The sequence below is a fragment of the Heliangelus exortis genome, chromosome 1 (assembly GCF_036169615.1).
Source record: "Heliangelus exortis chromosome 1, bHelExo1.hap1, whole genome shotgun sequence".
In the NCBI taxonomy this organism is placed as follows: Eukaryota; Metazoa; Chordata; class Aves; order Apodiformes; family Trochilidae; genus Heliangelus; species Heliangelus exortis.
This window is the reverse complement of record NC_092422.1, coordinates 85,791,640-85,805,609: the sequence shown is the minus strand read 5'-3', so window position 1 is coordinate 85,805,609 and position 13,970 is coordinate 85,791,640. Positions and strand designations below refer to the sequence as shown.

Genomic DNA, 13,970 nt, shown 5'->3' with positions numbered 1-13,970 from the left:
TAATGAGGATTGCAAGCTGGAAAATGAGATAACCTTCTAGCAACAGCTTGCAGTTACAATGACTTAAGGACGATTTGAAACTACACTTAATACAACCCCACCCCATTATGTTTATTTCATCATCCTTTTGAAGGTCTTCACTCTGCTCCAGGGTAAGCTTGTTTTGTTGCTGCCATTTGTCTTCTGAGGTAACTTGATCAGGTTATTTATTACTTGATTAATTTCTTCTATTAAACATTAATATTCAGAAGTTCCTTCCACTACCTGATTATAAGCTTATTACCTCCTTGTAAATTTACACTTCTGTTTTGTCCCTGACTTTTTAAAAAATAAACCCAAAATATAATTTTTCAGCACTTCTTTTATTCCCCATGTATCATGACAGCCAGTACCAAACCCATGCCAAAGTATAAGGAAATAGGACCACACAAACTCATACATAATTCCTTCCCCAACCCAGTGATTTACCTCTATTCCTCCTGCTCTCTTTTGCCATTCATTGCTCTTCAATCTTTCCTACTTTATGCAATATCATCCTCTCTAAACACAATTTCCAACTTTACCTACTCTATAGGTGAAAGCTTGGACTATGTATGAAAAAAGGAAGCCTGATGAGTGAAGTGCTTCCCATTATAACAAATACTGAAAGGAAAAATTGATAGTAACACTCTACTATTTCAAATCTTGAACAGTGTGAATCTGATAGCCTCAGAAATACAACTCCCAAGAAAACTCTTTGCTACCAAGATTCTTGAAAATAAAGCATTTCCTTATTTCAGTAGTTTTAGGAGAGGTTAATATGCAGAAATAGGTTTATAAATTATACTTCACAACAAGTTACAAAATTCTCAGCCCTGCAGCTGCATTTCCCAACACATAAAACTCTATTAAAGAAAACTTTCCTTTTTCACATACACACATAACTAAATATAAGAGGTCAGGAAGGAAAGAACACGGGAACAGAGTACAAAATGGAAGGAGGGAAAAAAATGGGCAACGCTATTGAATGAAGGAAAGAAAAAGAACATAATCGGAGTCCAATAAAAAGAATGAAAGCAGTAAAAAAAATTTCAAGGAGTATAGAAAAAAGTACTGTATTAAGAGAGATAATTTCTAACTGATTAGCCAGAATTAGCTGCCTTGGAAGCTAACTATCAAACCAGAAAATAAAAGAATAATCAACTGCCAGAAAAGCAAAAACTAAAAAATCAGTATGAGAACATTACTTTGCATAAAAGCTTTCTAATAATTTTTAAGAACTTACATTTTACAATAGGACCGTAAAAGAATTAAATTACCATCAACAAATCCAAGCCACTAATTCTTCTTCTTTTTCTACAGTTCTCTGTATGTCCTCAGCCCTCTCCACCCCCTCCCCCCATGAAATACTTTAATGGGAGCCCTACAGCAGGATTTTAATCTTATAGAGTATCAGTGTTCATCTATAATTTTACTAGGCTTTTCTGAGTATTTCTAGCATCTATCACACCTCAAATCCTACTCTTATTCTGTCTTCAAACCGTGTCTTCATCATGAAGCACTTCTACTTCTCAAGCAGGTAATATTTAACTGCTACATGCTTATGCATTCTTCAAAGTTTTAAAATGCAACACAACTTGTAAAAAATGTTAATTCAATCTGAAAAGGTTTAAACCTACCTTTAAACTAGACTCATAGTCTGTGTTCACTTTGAACATAAGCCCAAGTCGCAAATGAATTTCCTTGGCTCGACAAAAGCTGGGATCAACATAAAGCGCCTCCTGAAATGCTTTAATTGCCCTGGAAGAAAAAGACAGATTAAAAAATTACTTTTTACTGAAGTATTGCTTTAAAACTAATGTTATTTATATGACTAGCAGAAAGTAGATCAGAAAGCACTGTTACAGAAGAACATCTCGAAATAATGGTTTACATGCAATGTTTTTAGTGCACAGCTTTTGATTCTTCAAGGACTGGGTAATTTTATACTCCAGATATCCTGGCATATTTGAAAGCTTAATCTTTTCTATTAATTTAGAGAAACTAATTTGCTGCATGAAATACAGTAATGTATCTGCTATTTCAGAAAGGATGACTCAGGAATTAGTAACAAAATTACTGTAACTTTAGAACAATACAGTGATCATTCATGTCACAACCAACTGCTAGGTTGCTCTCGATTCCAGGTAGTACGGACTCCAGAGACCAGCAGCAGAACACAAAGCCCTGATAGGAGAGATCACACACATCTCCTCCCACTTCAACAACCTCTTCCATTTGTCCATTCCTTTGTCCTCCCTTTCTTAGCACAAGCACCACATAGGGACTCAAACTAAAATCTACTGCTAATTACTTTCCAGTCCCTCAATTACCCCCAAGAAAACACAGATAGGAACCCTGCCACCTCTTCCCAGTTGCCTCTTGCATTCCCATGATAGGTAAAAATGGCTCTGCTTCCATTTCTCTACCTTGAAATCCTCTCCAAACATGTACCAGATTAGACAAAAATGCTATGTAACAACTGTATCTTGGAGCAGAAAAAATGTGATTCTAAACATGGCTGTTTTGCCTCTCAGGCCAACTGCATAGAGCTAGGACAGCTGGAATACCAACTACAATAAAATAGATTTAAATTTCCAGGGAAAGAACCTGAGAGTAATTATGTGAGCTTGCCTGAAATCTAATGACAGGTTGAAACTAAATACCTTCACATACATCACTGTTCAAACAGTGACAGAAATCAGAATCACTCTCACTTAGGGTAGGTTCAAGCACATAAGGCCAGGGAGCCCAGTCTCATTTGCTGTTCTAGGTGACCCCAGAGATTGATGCTGAGCTGGGAGATAACAGGCAAGTCAATGGAAGATTGCACCCACTGTGGAGCAGCAAAGGGACACTGGGCAGGATTACCTAAAATTACACTATATTTAGGCAAACTAAGCTCGTTCCTTCTCCCCATGTGAAATACTATGTGTAAGGACAAAAGGTCAGCAGGTGTAACGGGAAATTCAATAAATATTTTTCATAGGGTCTCTTATTCACATAACATGTAAATCGTAAAAACATCAATTCTACTCCAAAGCTCTTATGGGCTCTTCTCTCATTCTTGACAGCAAAGAAAACCAAAGGCAAAGAACTTCCTCTGCACTATTGAACAAAATTATTTGTACCTAAAGCATTGTTTGACTTGTTCTAATACACCCTAAGAGCAAACGGGGTTAAAAAATACTACATTTTTATTGTGGAACTGAAGCTCCCTCTATTACAATCGTTCAGAAAGGGTTTCCTTACCTTGTACCATACTTTTCTACTTACACAAGGAAAATGAGCAAGTACCAAAGGGACAAACTTGCACTGGCTAAGCAGTCTCTCACATCTCATCTAAACTTTTCTGGAATAGTATGGGTGGTGATGAATCACACACCTCAGTACCTACATCGAAATCATAACAAAGATTTCTGTCTCAGTAGTATGTTCACAGTCATCAACTGGAACTGGAAGGATCAAGACTGGACTCATCTCTAAATAATGGCACATATTTTAAGCTGTGCTTTTGTTATACTGAAGGATAGATTTCATTATTTTGTATTTGTATTTCTTGTCTTAACTCTGATACTGTACTCAGCCTGTTAGCCACTGTTATTTAAAATCGATTATTTGCATTTTGTTCATAGACAGTATCCTAAGTTTTAGAAATCAAATAAAACAGTGCCTGTGGTCCCTATCAAAGAGAACATAGAAATCAGGTATAGACACATAGCATTTCAACATCACATGTGAGATGGTGACCATACTTAATACACTTTATAAACATCACATTCTTCAAATTTAGCTAGATTTCTTAGTCAGAAAATAGTATTTCCATATTTCCCCTATGTCATATCTCATTCCCAAGAACCACTGACACATGGATTTCTAAAACAGATTGCAAGAAACTGTAAGAGACAAAAATATTTTTATAGTCTCTTGCTTACTGAACAAGAAATATTATTCATTTCCACAGCTAAGAAATAGTGTTAAACAAAGCAAGTGTACCAACCAGCTTTTGAGAATAGTTCTGAAATTTATTTCAAATGTATACTGCCACTCATTCAAAAGAACAAGAATTGCCTGGCCTTATCTTACGGAGAAGCATAGGACTTTAGTCAAACTATCATCAGTGGGCAATATGAAAAGACTGTGTCATGTTAAGCACAGAACCTGGACAGAACCTCTGTGCAGCCATGAGGACACCATTCCCCCTTCTCTAGCCTGCTTGTGGAGTCAGGTTCAGCATTAGTAGCTATCATGAGTGTTTGAGATAATGTTACAACACAACACAATTTCGAAATGAAGAGAAGCCCAAAATGTAAAAGGAGGAAGAAAATTATTAGCAGAAGGCATAATTTCCTAGACATGATCTATGGAGGAAGTAATGGAATGTTTTTCAACTCACTTTAATGGATGATTGGAAAAATTTATCTAATCAACTGAGTCAACTCAAAAACCTCTGTACACTGTATCCTCTGTAACCCTTTAAGATACTGGTAAGAGCTACCATGCTGCTAACAGCCAAATAATATTGCTATAGCTGTAGATTTCAATTACATTTGATTACTCCTTAACTGACGGTTTTGGGAGGCAAGTAAAAGATGCTTTAAAAGCAGTATTTTCTCAGAAGGTTAAAAAATTGAAAGGCGTATAGTCAGGGAGCACTGATGGCTCCCATCCATTGCAATGGATTTGCATCCATTTGGCAATGGAATGGACAGACTGGCAGAGAGTCTGGTGAAACACTCTTCACTTAGAAATTTTCTTTTATTTGCTCTAATATGTAATGGTTTTACATTTAAGAATTAAACCCCATGCCCTTGAACTGCTACAGAACTCTTGGGTCAGTATCTTACTTGCATCCAAATTCTTTATCTCTGGATGCCATAAAAAAAACCTAAAAGAGAGTTCTGAAAGGTAACAAAGTTAAACTTATAATGAAGGATAATTATGTCAGTAAATTAATGGGAAAATGTTGTAAGAATACACTAAATATTCTGCAGAGCAATTTTTCCAATTAAAAATCAAATACTTAATCTTTTCCATTCAAAATACCAGCCTGAATCTTGCTTAGCTCTAGTGTTAATTCTGTACTGATTATACAACTTGCAGTTTTTTCTAGGATGACAATCACTGATAACAAATTACTTCTACTACTTCTGTGAAAAAGGGCATCATCAAAATTTCATAGTCAACTGAAAGGCAGAATATTCAACAATTTCTACCAGTGGTAGGTGCCTATGTCTAATTTGGAACAATAGCCTGATTTTATACAGTCAAATGATGAAGCTCACAAAAGAAACTTGCTTATTAACTCTTAAAGATAGACAAGCAATTCTACCCCATAGCTGAATTAATATTGATCTAGTTTTGGTTATGGGGAACACTTAAGTAAGTGAGGAACATTAAGTAAAACAGCAATGCACTCAAGATTACAAGATATCTCAAGAACATGGACTACAGTAAAAACATTTTATTTTGGCTTCCTGTTTCCTATTGTCATGCCCATAACTCGACTCACTTCCTTCCTATATCAATAGCAAAACATCTGCAACATCACTGACATTCATTTCAGTCTTAAGTGCCTGGCAACATCCAAGGCAGATGATATGCTGGGTATAGGTTGGTACAGCACAGTAGGAAGTGGACATGAAAAAAAGTGGAAAGTAGAAGCAAGTGTTGTAGTGGTAAAGGGAAATGAAGGAGAATGTGGTCCAATGTTGGCAATTGCCTTCCCAGCTCACTTTTGCCTGAATTTGTCCTTCCAGATACAACAGGAGTCACTTAATACTTGTACAGATCTTTGTCCTGAAACATCACTAATCTCATTTCTGTCCTCCAGCCAAGCTTCACCCAGAAAGACACATGTCTAGACGACCTCAGGTGACCAAGTTACTCAGATGTTTTCCCTCAAAGTTCTCTTATCGTTTGACCAAAACCAGAAAAACAGATGCAAACCAACAGCTTGATGATCTGTCACATATGAAGCAGGACTTGGCTGAAGAAGCTCACAGCTTCCTTCAGAGATGATGGCACAGAGCCTTCCTCAATAGGTTGTTAGTCTCCACCACTCATTAAGAGGCCTTCACGTACAGACTGAGCTTTCATTTTAATCCTTTGGCAGACTAAACATATATTAGTCCAAAGGATAAATCATTGAATGAAGGACTGGAAGCTCTCACTGAAGGTCTCTACAGAAATAAATTACAGTAGTCTAAATTCAGCAAGAGACAACTTTCAGTTCATTCTCTGAAGATATTAATGAACTGCCTGGTAAGACATAGCTTCAGTTGAATCTACCAAGTTTTATTTAAATTAAATAAGAGTTATCATTTATTTAATTAATGGTAGTGTTTCCACTAATAGGCAGGAAAGGTTATCTAACATTCCACAAAATGGGAAGGTGGGACTCGAAAACAAACACTATGGAGGATGAAAAGCATCTCTGGGCACAACGCTGTTAGAATAAAATACAGAAAAATGACATGAATCTATAATCTCCAAATCAAGCCTTGAAAGTCAATACTGCAGCTATCTCTCCACCCACACATCTATACAACTATGCCTACTATTATGACAGTGAAGAAAGCAGATGAATTCATAGGAAATAGTATTAAACATTTAGTGAACCCTTATAAAGACTTTTACTGGAGGATTTTACTTCGACAGTCGGAACAGAATCAGCTTTGAACTAGGTGAAAGAATATAATGAAATATCAACAGTTTAACTATTCAAAAGTTAAGACTTGCATGTTTCAAACAAAAAGTGTGAAAATCAGAATGAGCCTACAAAATAAAAGAATATTCTAGCATATCAGAAGAAATATCTGATGCAGCTGGAGTGAAACTTTCTTTTTCTTATTCTTCATCCCTCCTCAATTTTCTTACCACCTATTGTGAGTCTTATGTCATTTCATAGCCCCACTACTGAAAATGATGTGAAGATATGATGGACAAATTTCTCTTTGAAACTCATAATCAGTGTGAACATAGCCAAAATGTCTGTAAACAATTGTAGTTGGGACACAGCAATTTTATCAAATACTTTTGCAGTCTTTAGATAGAACTCCTCTGTCTAGAGTGCTTTAACAGTTAAATGGTGAAACACTTTGAAATACTTTTTAAATGTCTTTAAACATTTCTCTAGAACAGCAGCTGAGAGTACTGTTGGGTTTTTTTCAGTGTTGTTGTGATATTACACATTTTCATCAATCCAAGAAGTATGCTTGGCACACAATCACAGAAAGATAAGACGACAAAAGAAAGTTAATTACCTCTTTGTTAATGGTTAATTAAAATGAGTACATGTAATCTATGTGTACATCCCCATTTTATATACCAAAAAAATATATATACAGACCCAGCCACCTGAAACATAACAAATATTTGTTAAAGCAGTACCTACACACCACGTGTTTAAATTCTGCCCTCCTCATGAAGTTAAACACGAACACCAGCCCAGCTGAGAGGACTGACAGGACACGGAACAAAGCACCAACACAGACTGCACCTTGAAGATCACAAGTAAGCAAGCTGGTTTTCTGCTTTCAAATTACATCCCTCCTGGACTTTCCACTGCAAGCAGGAACTCCACAGACTGCCAATTGCTAGTGAAATGTCACTGTCAGTCACTTCTTTATGCAAACTGCAGCCACTGGCCTACTCCACCCCATGCTGTGCACCATCCATGGTGGCACAAACCTGGAGGCCTGCAGAGCAGACACAGCATTTGATGAAGAGTGTAGTGGTTGCTGTCTGCATCATGGGTGGGGTGTTCCCACACAAGGGAAGGAGAACCCCACTAGGTGGGGTTTGCATTCTGACACATCCCACTGCCCACTTGACTACTCTGTGTGGAATGGTCCAGTTACTTGGATCTGCCCACCACTGACACAAACAGCTTGAAAAACATCTGAATGAACTGGTTGTGCTTGGGAACAAAATAACAGTCCTCTCAAAGACAAATCTGTGTTTCTAACAGCTTGGCCCTGAAAAAATACATATTAATAGACTAAGAAAAGAAGGGCAAAGAACAAACCATGACAGCACAGGATTCTGCCACTTTCACAGGCAAATAGCAACCACCACAGAACAATAGCTTCCTGAGTAGATGAATAAGACTTGCTATACTGAAGGTTGGCACGTGAGACTACTAAAAATATTTTACATTCTTCTGTAGACCTGGGTACTTTCAGAGCAGTTTAAAAAGCTGCTCTACTAACTCAGGATGACTGTGAGAAGAGCTATTCTTCAGTTTCTGGACAAAGATGAAAAAGAATGACAGCCAAAGAGAGCAAGAGACAGAACTCCTTCTGCTCAAGTAATTGGTCCACTGCAATTGGTGCTAAGGCCACCTCCAAGGTGATGCTAAGCTTTGTGTGTTTTCTTGTAGGTTCATGGAAAAGAATGATCCTGCCTCACTGAAGTCCTTGAAGGACTTCTGAGGAAAAGTAATTTTCAGGTATCTGTGTGGCTACACAGTGACCAAGAGATGAATGCAGGTTCACAGAAAAACAACCTTCTGCTGTCTGCTTGGCCTTTGGAGGACTGTGGAATTCAGCAGCAGCAGGGATGGGACATGGACAGGCTACTCAGTGCTCCTGTGTTGAACACAGAGATGCAGCACTTTACAAGTGAGGGTTGTAGATGCTTGCTCCCTCTTGCCCATTAAATACCTTTACCTGAATTAGATAAGAATAATGAAAGACTGCAGCTGCCTTTTTGATGTCAAGATCCAGTTTTGAATCACAGTTGAAAAGAGGGGGGAAAAAAGCATTCTTTGCTCAACTCCCATGTCCTTGTTCCAAGCAGCCAAATCATGCTAACAGGAAAAATTCCACCACACAGAATACCCTGGCTTACAGAAGTGACACTATGCAGTAGTGCAAACAGACTGGGGCTGGCTGTGAGGTTACTTGAAAGGAACCAGAAGGAGAGATGGTGGTTCTAGATACTGTCTGATGCTGAACAGATCACAGAGTGCTGCTCTTTTGGAAAGAATGGCTGAAGGATGAAAAAGCTCCAGTCAAACATGACAGATTTTCCTCAGGCAATCCGCATCTTAACCATGATGGAGGTGTGGAAAAGGGTCTGGATCATCTCTTGCTTTAGTCTTTGGCTTTTTTCAGGACTGTGTGCTGTTATGTTTTACATAATGTGCAACTTCTCCTTGGAATCCTTGGACTGAGGAGCCTCAGAGTATGTGCTACATGAAACAATAAGGATGACTGACCTCAGCCTCCTGTAATGTGTTTCTGAGGAAGAGTGTGTTTTCCTCATACACCTTGCACCACGGAAGGTCAGGATACAAATAGGCTGTTAGAGACAGTTTTAGGACACAATTCAAGAGGTTGAATTCCATCTTTTTATCTTGGTAGGACTCAGTGTCAATCAGCAAATGATACACCAGTCAGGCTCAGAATCCTTAACAAAGTCAAAGAAAAAAAAGGGCATCCAAGCCACTGCACTTGAAAGCAGCCACTGCACAGAAATTAAGGGTAGCCTTTGATGAACTACTGAAATTCTTTAAGTGTTGAATATGAAAGACAGCTAGGGGAGAGCATTAAATTATTCTAATTATGTGAGTATCTCACCCCTCTCTATTCTACTGGTGTTCTGCCCCTCCCTAAAAAACAGGTAAACAACAGAGAAAAAAAAAAGCCAACCACTTTACTTGGAGGACAAATGGTGTACAAAACAGAGTACCAAAATTTAAGATCTGTAAGACCTATTTTACTATACTTGATCCAATTTATGGAGATAATGCCCTATGACATATCTTACTATAGCAAATGCACGAAATAGCTTTGGTCTGATCACGCTATCACAACATTTCTTTATACACTGAGAACTTTCAGTTGTTAGATGAGTAAAAAAATCACTAATATAAAATTATGTATCAGCTAGAGTTTTTGTTTAACATAATACTGTAAAGCTGCTTTAGTATATAGAGAAAGGTACAAGATTGAATTACAGTGAATTGCATATGTCTTGGAGCCAATTCAACAATTTTCATAAAAATGAAAGCTGGAAAACTTATAAAATACTATAAAAACATGCACAACAACTAAAAACCTGACCTAATTTTAATTCAGTATTTTTTATTAACCCTTTTTGTATGAAACCTCAAACACTTCCTTACCTTTTTTTCTTTAAAGGACTATGTATATAAAGCACATGTACCTAGGACTAGGTACATACAGCTCATTAAAAAATACAAATATCTGAAGTGGTGTGGATAAAAAAAAGTTTGTGGATGAAGCACAATAGCCTAAACTACCTTAAAATGGTCGAGAGGTCTCTTCTACCTGCCTGAAATATACAGATTTTTGTACCCTAAAAATTTAAACAGATGGAATAGCTGCAGCAGGAAATAAGACAGCTTGCCTAGCATCTCGCTCTCAAAGAAGCAGGATTCTTCAAGCAAACTGCAAGAGGGTTCTGTGGAGGATTAAAATTTATAAAAGAGAAAACTATCTAAACTAATTTCTATCACCTCCAATTTTATTATGATTTTGTCACACCTAAACACCCACAACCACACATCCCACTCCTCTCATCCTTAAGAAAACATAATAAAGGGGGGGAGGGAATCACTCAAAGGGACTTAAAAAAAGAAAAGAATCACCACCACAAATGTGTAAGATCTTATCTGCATTAGATTTTCTTCCTCTAAAAATTCTATCTAACATTCTAACAACTTCCTTAATACCACACTATACATAACTTTGTTATATGAATGAAATGGCATATATGATTATTTTACACAACCTTATCATAAAGCTTTATGTGCAGTTAAGGCATAACTTAAGGCATCAATTCATACTCATGTTCTCACCAAGCTTACTTAAAGGCATGCAAGAAAAATCTAAATTAATTCAAAGCTTTAATTTATTAATACTTTACTTATTACTTAATTAAATTAAACTTACTTTATTATTACTTAATTTATGAATACCAACTTTGCTGCTCCATCCACAGGAAGTTGCTAAATTACATAACTCACTAATGGCAGTAGTCTGTGCTGAACATGTGGTCATACAAACTATTCTAATCTTTTCTAGTTTTCTACCATTTTTACAGTGCAAATTCTAATTAGATACCCCTTGTTAGAAAAACTGCTGCACAAAATACTCTTGAATGTTACATGAAGAAGGCAAGCCTGCGAAAGAAAAGGAACATTCTGAAACTTGGTGAAATTCAACCAAGACACATCACAGTCCTAAAATTGTGGATTTTCAGGTTTTCTGAAGATTTGTCTTCTCTTGTTAATTAGAATGCAACAGCATTGCATGCCATGTACAATACATGACATTCATTTCACCACAACTCATAAACAAAGCAGTAAGCTACAAAATTTAAAAGCAATAAGTAAATAAATAAATAATCCAGGTTCTGAGCTCATGATTTAACCATCTTATCTTAATTGGGAGAAGAAAAGCTTAGTTACATAATACCGAGGAAAGCACAAATCTTCTTTCTCTCAGATACACAGAAACATTGAGGATGGGGAAATATCTTACTTTATATTTCAAACCACTGGTCAGCAGTGCTTTGTGCCTCTGTAACTGCAGTCATGCTCAGTCCAGAAAATTAATAAATGTTTTAGTAATTGATCAAGTAGTACAAAGTCATACGAAGTTTCCATACTGAGTGTAAAAAAGCACTGACCTAAACAGTGCACCTTTCTAACTTTTTTTCCAATGACACTAATTGCATCTCCATACGAGCAAACCCCAGCAGAAGTCTGAGGACCTTTCAACAGAAATCCTGTGACAGAACTTACTCCATTCACCATTCTTAGCTCATCACCAATAAAGTAGAAGTTAAACCCAAGTGAAAACCTGCTCTCCCACCTATACCCAAATAACAGTCCCTAATCTAACAGTCCCTTAAGCCCTTCTGGAATTTACAACTTTCTGAGTTTTTACATCAGTTTTAAATTCTGATTGAAGCCTGAGTGTACTGCTTCACACAACAAAGTTTCACGTTATACAGCTACGTAAAAATTACTGGATACCAAGCTAAATGAAAGCATTCCCACTTTGCCACTTCTTTTCCAAAAGAAATGATTTTTGAAAACAGGCTTTCAAGCAATCACAGGCTACTAACTATTGATATAAAAAAAAATCACAAAAACCTGGAGTCATACTGCTACATCCCCTTGATAAATCATATTATAAGGAACAAAAATTCTTCTAAGTGCTTTTCTTTCCAGGCAGCTGTGGTAGCTCCTACATACATGCTATAGTAAGTCAGATATGATACAGAGGACAACACTTTATCTGTAATTTTAAAAGTATCTATAGACTGTATCTATAACAAAAAAACTATTATAGACTCACACTGAACAAAAGTTGAAATTTTCACCTTCCAACAAAACACCACATATAATACTGATATTGTGAGCTTATTCCAACTTACCATTGAAAGGCATTGTAATGGAAGTAGACCAAACCAAGGCCATATAAAAAGGCAGCATTCTGTAAAGGAAAGAAACAACATTTAAAACCCAGATAGGACAACCATACACTGGAAGACTGAGTATTTTTTTTATCCTCTTTTTTAATTCTCTTTTCATCATAAAATAAGCCTATTTAAATTTTACTTTAAGCAGCTAAAAGAACCAAAAGGAAAGAATGGAAAGATAGGTAGACATTTATTTTAAAAAAGCTATTCCCTGAAAAATATTTCTGGAGGAATTGTAACAACAATAATATTCAAGTGTTTTTACATCAGAGAAACTGATGTGCTTTGTTCTACTTGTACAACAGCAGGGAAAGATATGAAAGAGCAATTTAATCTAATATAAAATATTTTATGACCAAACACCATTTCATAGTCATAAAAATTTATATTCACACAGAAGTATACAAAGCTATACACTGATTTCAGTGTCTAAAGCAGAATATTAACTATATGAATATGAAAAGATGCTTATGGAATTTTCTGTTTTCTGACCACCAAAAATAGACCATCAGTTTCAAAACTAAGACAATCATATTTCTTCATCGCTAATCAAATTTCTGTTATCTATTTCTCTACTTTGCAGAATGGGGAAAAAAACCCCAACATACACCATTCCCCTTCTGCATATTCATTTGCCTCCCGTTTTCTTTTTACAGAAAAGTATTTGTTTCTAAAGTGACACTGCTAAAGAGGTTTAATGAATGTTTGGCTGGTGGTATATTCAATTCCACAAATAATTATGATGTATTTCCTAAATTAGAAAAACAAAATGTTTTTTCTTTTAAATTGTTATGCCTCAGCATAGATTTATTCTGTTTAGCAGAGCTATTTCATTATTTAATGGAGACAACATGTACATGCTGCCTATGACACATTATTAGGCTTTTTAAATACGTAATTCTAGTTTTGAGAGACCAGGAATACACCCCAAAGAACACAAAGCTCTGACACATGGGCAACAGATGGAATTTCCACTGTTGAAGACTGTAGTTCAAGATAAACCCTCTTCCACTTGTAAGCACTTCTTCAGTAAGTCATACTTCTATGGAATTCCACAAAAGGAAACCTAGTTATTCCTTAAACCCAATACAAATATAAGAGGTATAACCAGATTTCTCCTAGAAAACAACTGGTAACTGAAACACAGTTCAAAGACCTGAACTCATCAGAAACAGGACCCAATATTGCCATTTCATTACAGCTCATCTGCATCTTCTAAACGCAAATTAAAACCAAGGGAAATGCCAAAGATCCTTTCATGAACACAGTTGGATCACAGCTTCAGCCATGGACAGCTTCCAAAAAATGCTGTGGTATCACCAGATACTACAGCAATCAGGGCACTGCAAGATGTACACGGGGGAGTGAAGGGGAAAGTACATAAAACAATAAAAGATGACAATTTAATACTACCACGAAGCTACATTCCTCTTTAGTTGAACAAAAACACAGTATGGACATCATAAAGATAAAAGATCTCTAATTCCGTATCC

General features: G+C 36.5%; 1 protein-coding gene across 12 annotated transcripts in view; it reads right to left on the bottom strand.

The window, feature by feature from the left end:
• KDM6A (lysine demethylase 6A) overlaps window positions 1-13,970 on the bottom strand; it is a 159,549-nt gene that overhangs the window by 70,975 nt on the left and 74,604 nt on the right. For all 12 annotated transcript variants that reach the window (XR_011727337.1, XR_011727336.1, XM_071751540.1 and 9 more), the window contains 2 exons: window positions 12,433-12,491; window positions 1,659-1,779 (listed from right to left, as the gene is read on the bottom strand). Coding sequence is in view for 10 of the 12 variants with exons in the window: in XM_071751540.1 (XP_071607641.1) it covers window positions 1,659-1,779; window positions 12,433-12,491 (180 nt within the window). In the remaining 2 variants the exon portion in view is untranslated. The remainder of the gene's footprint in view (window positions 1-1,658; window positions 1,780-12,432; window positions 12,492-13,970) is intronic.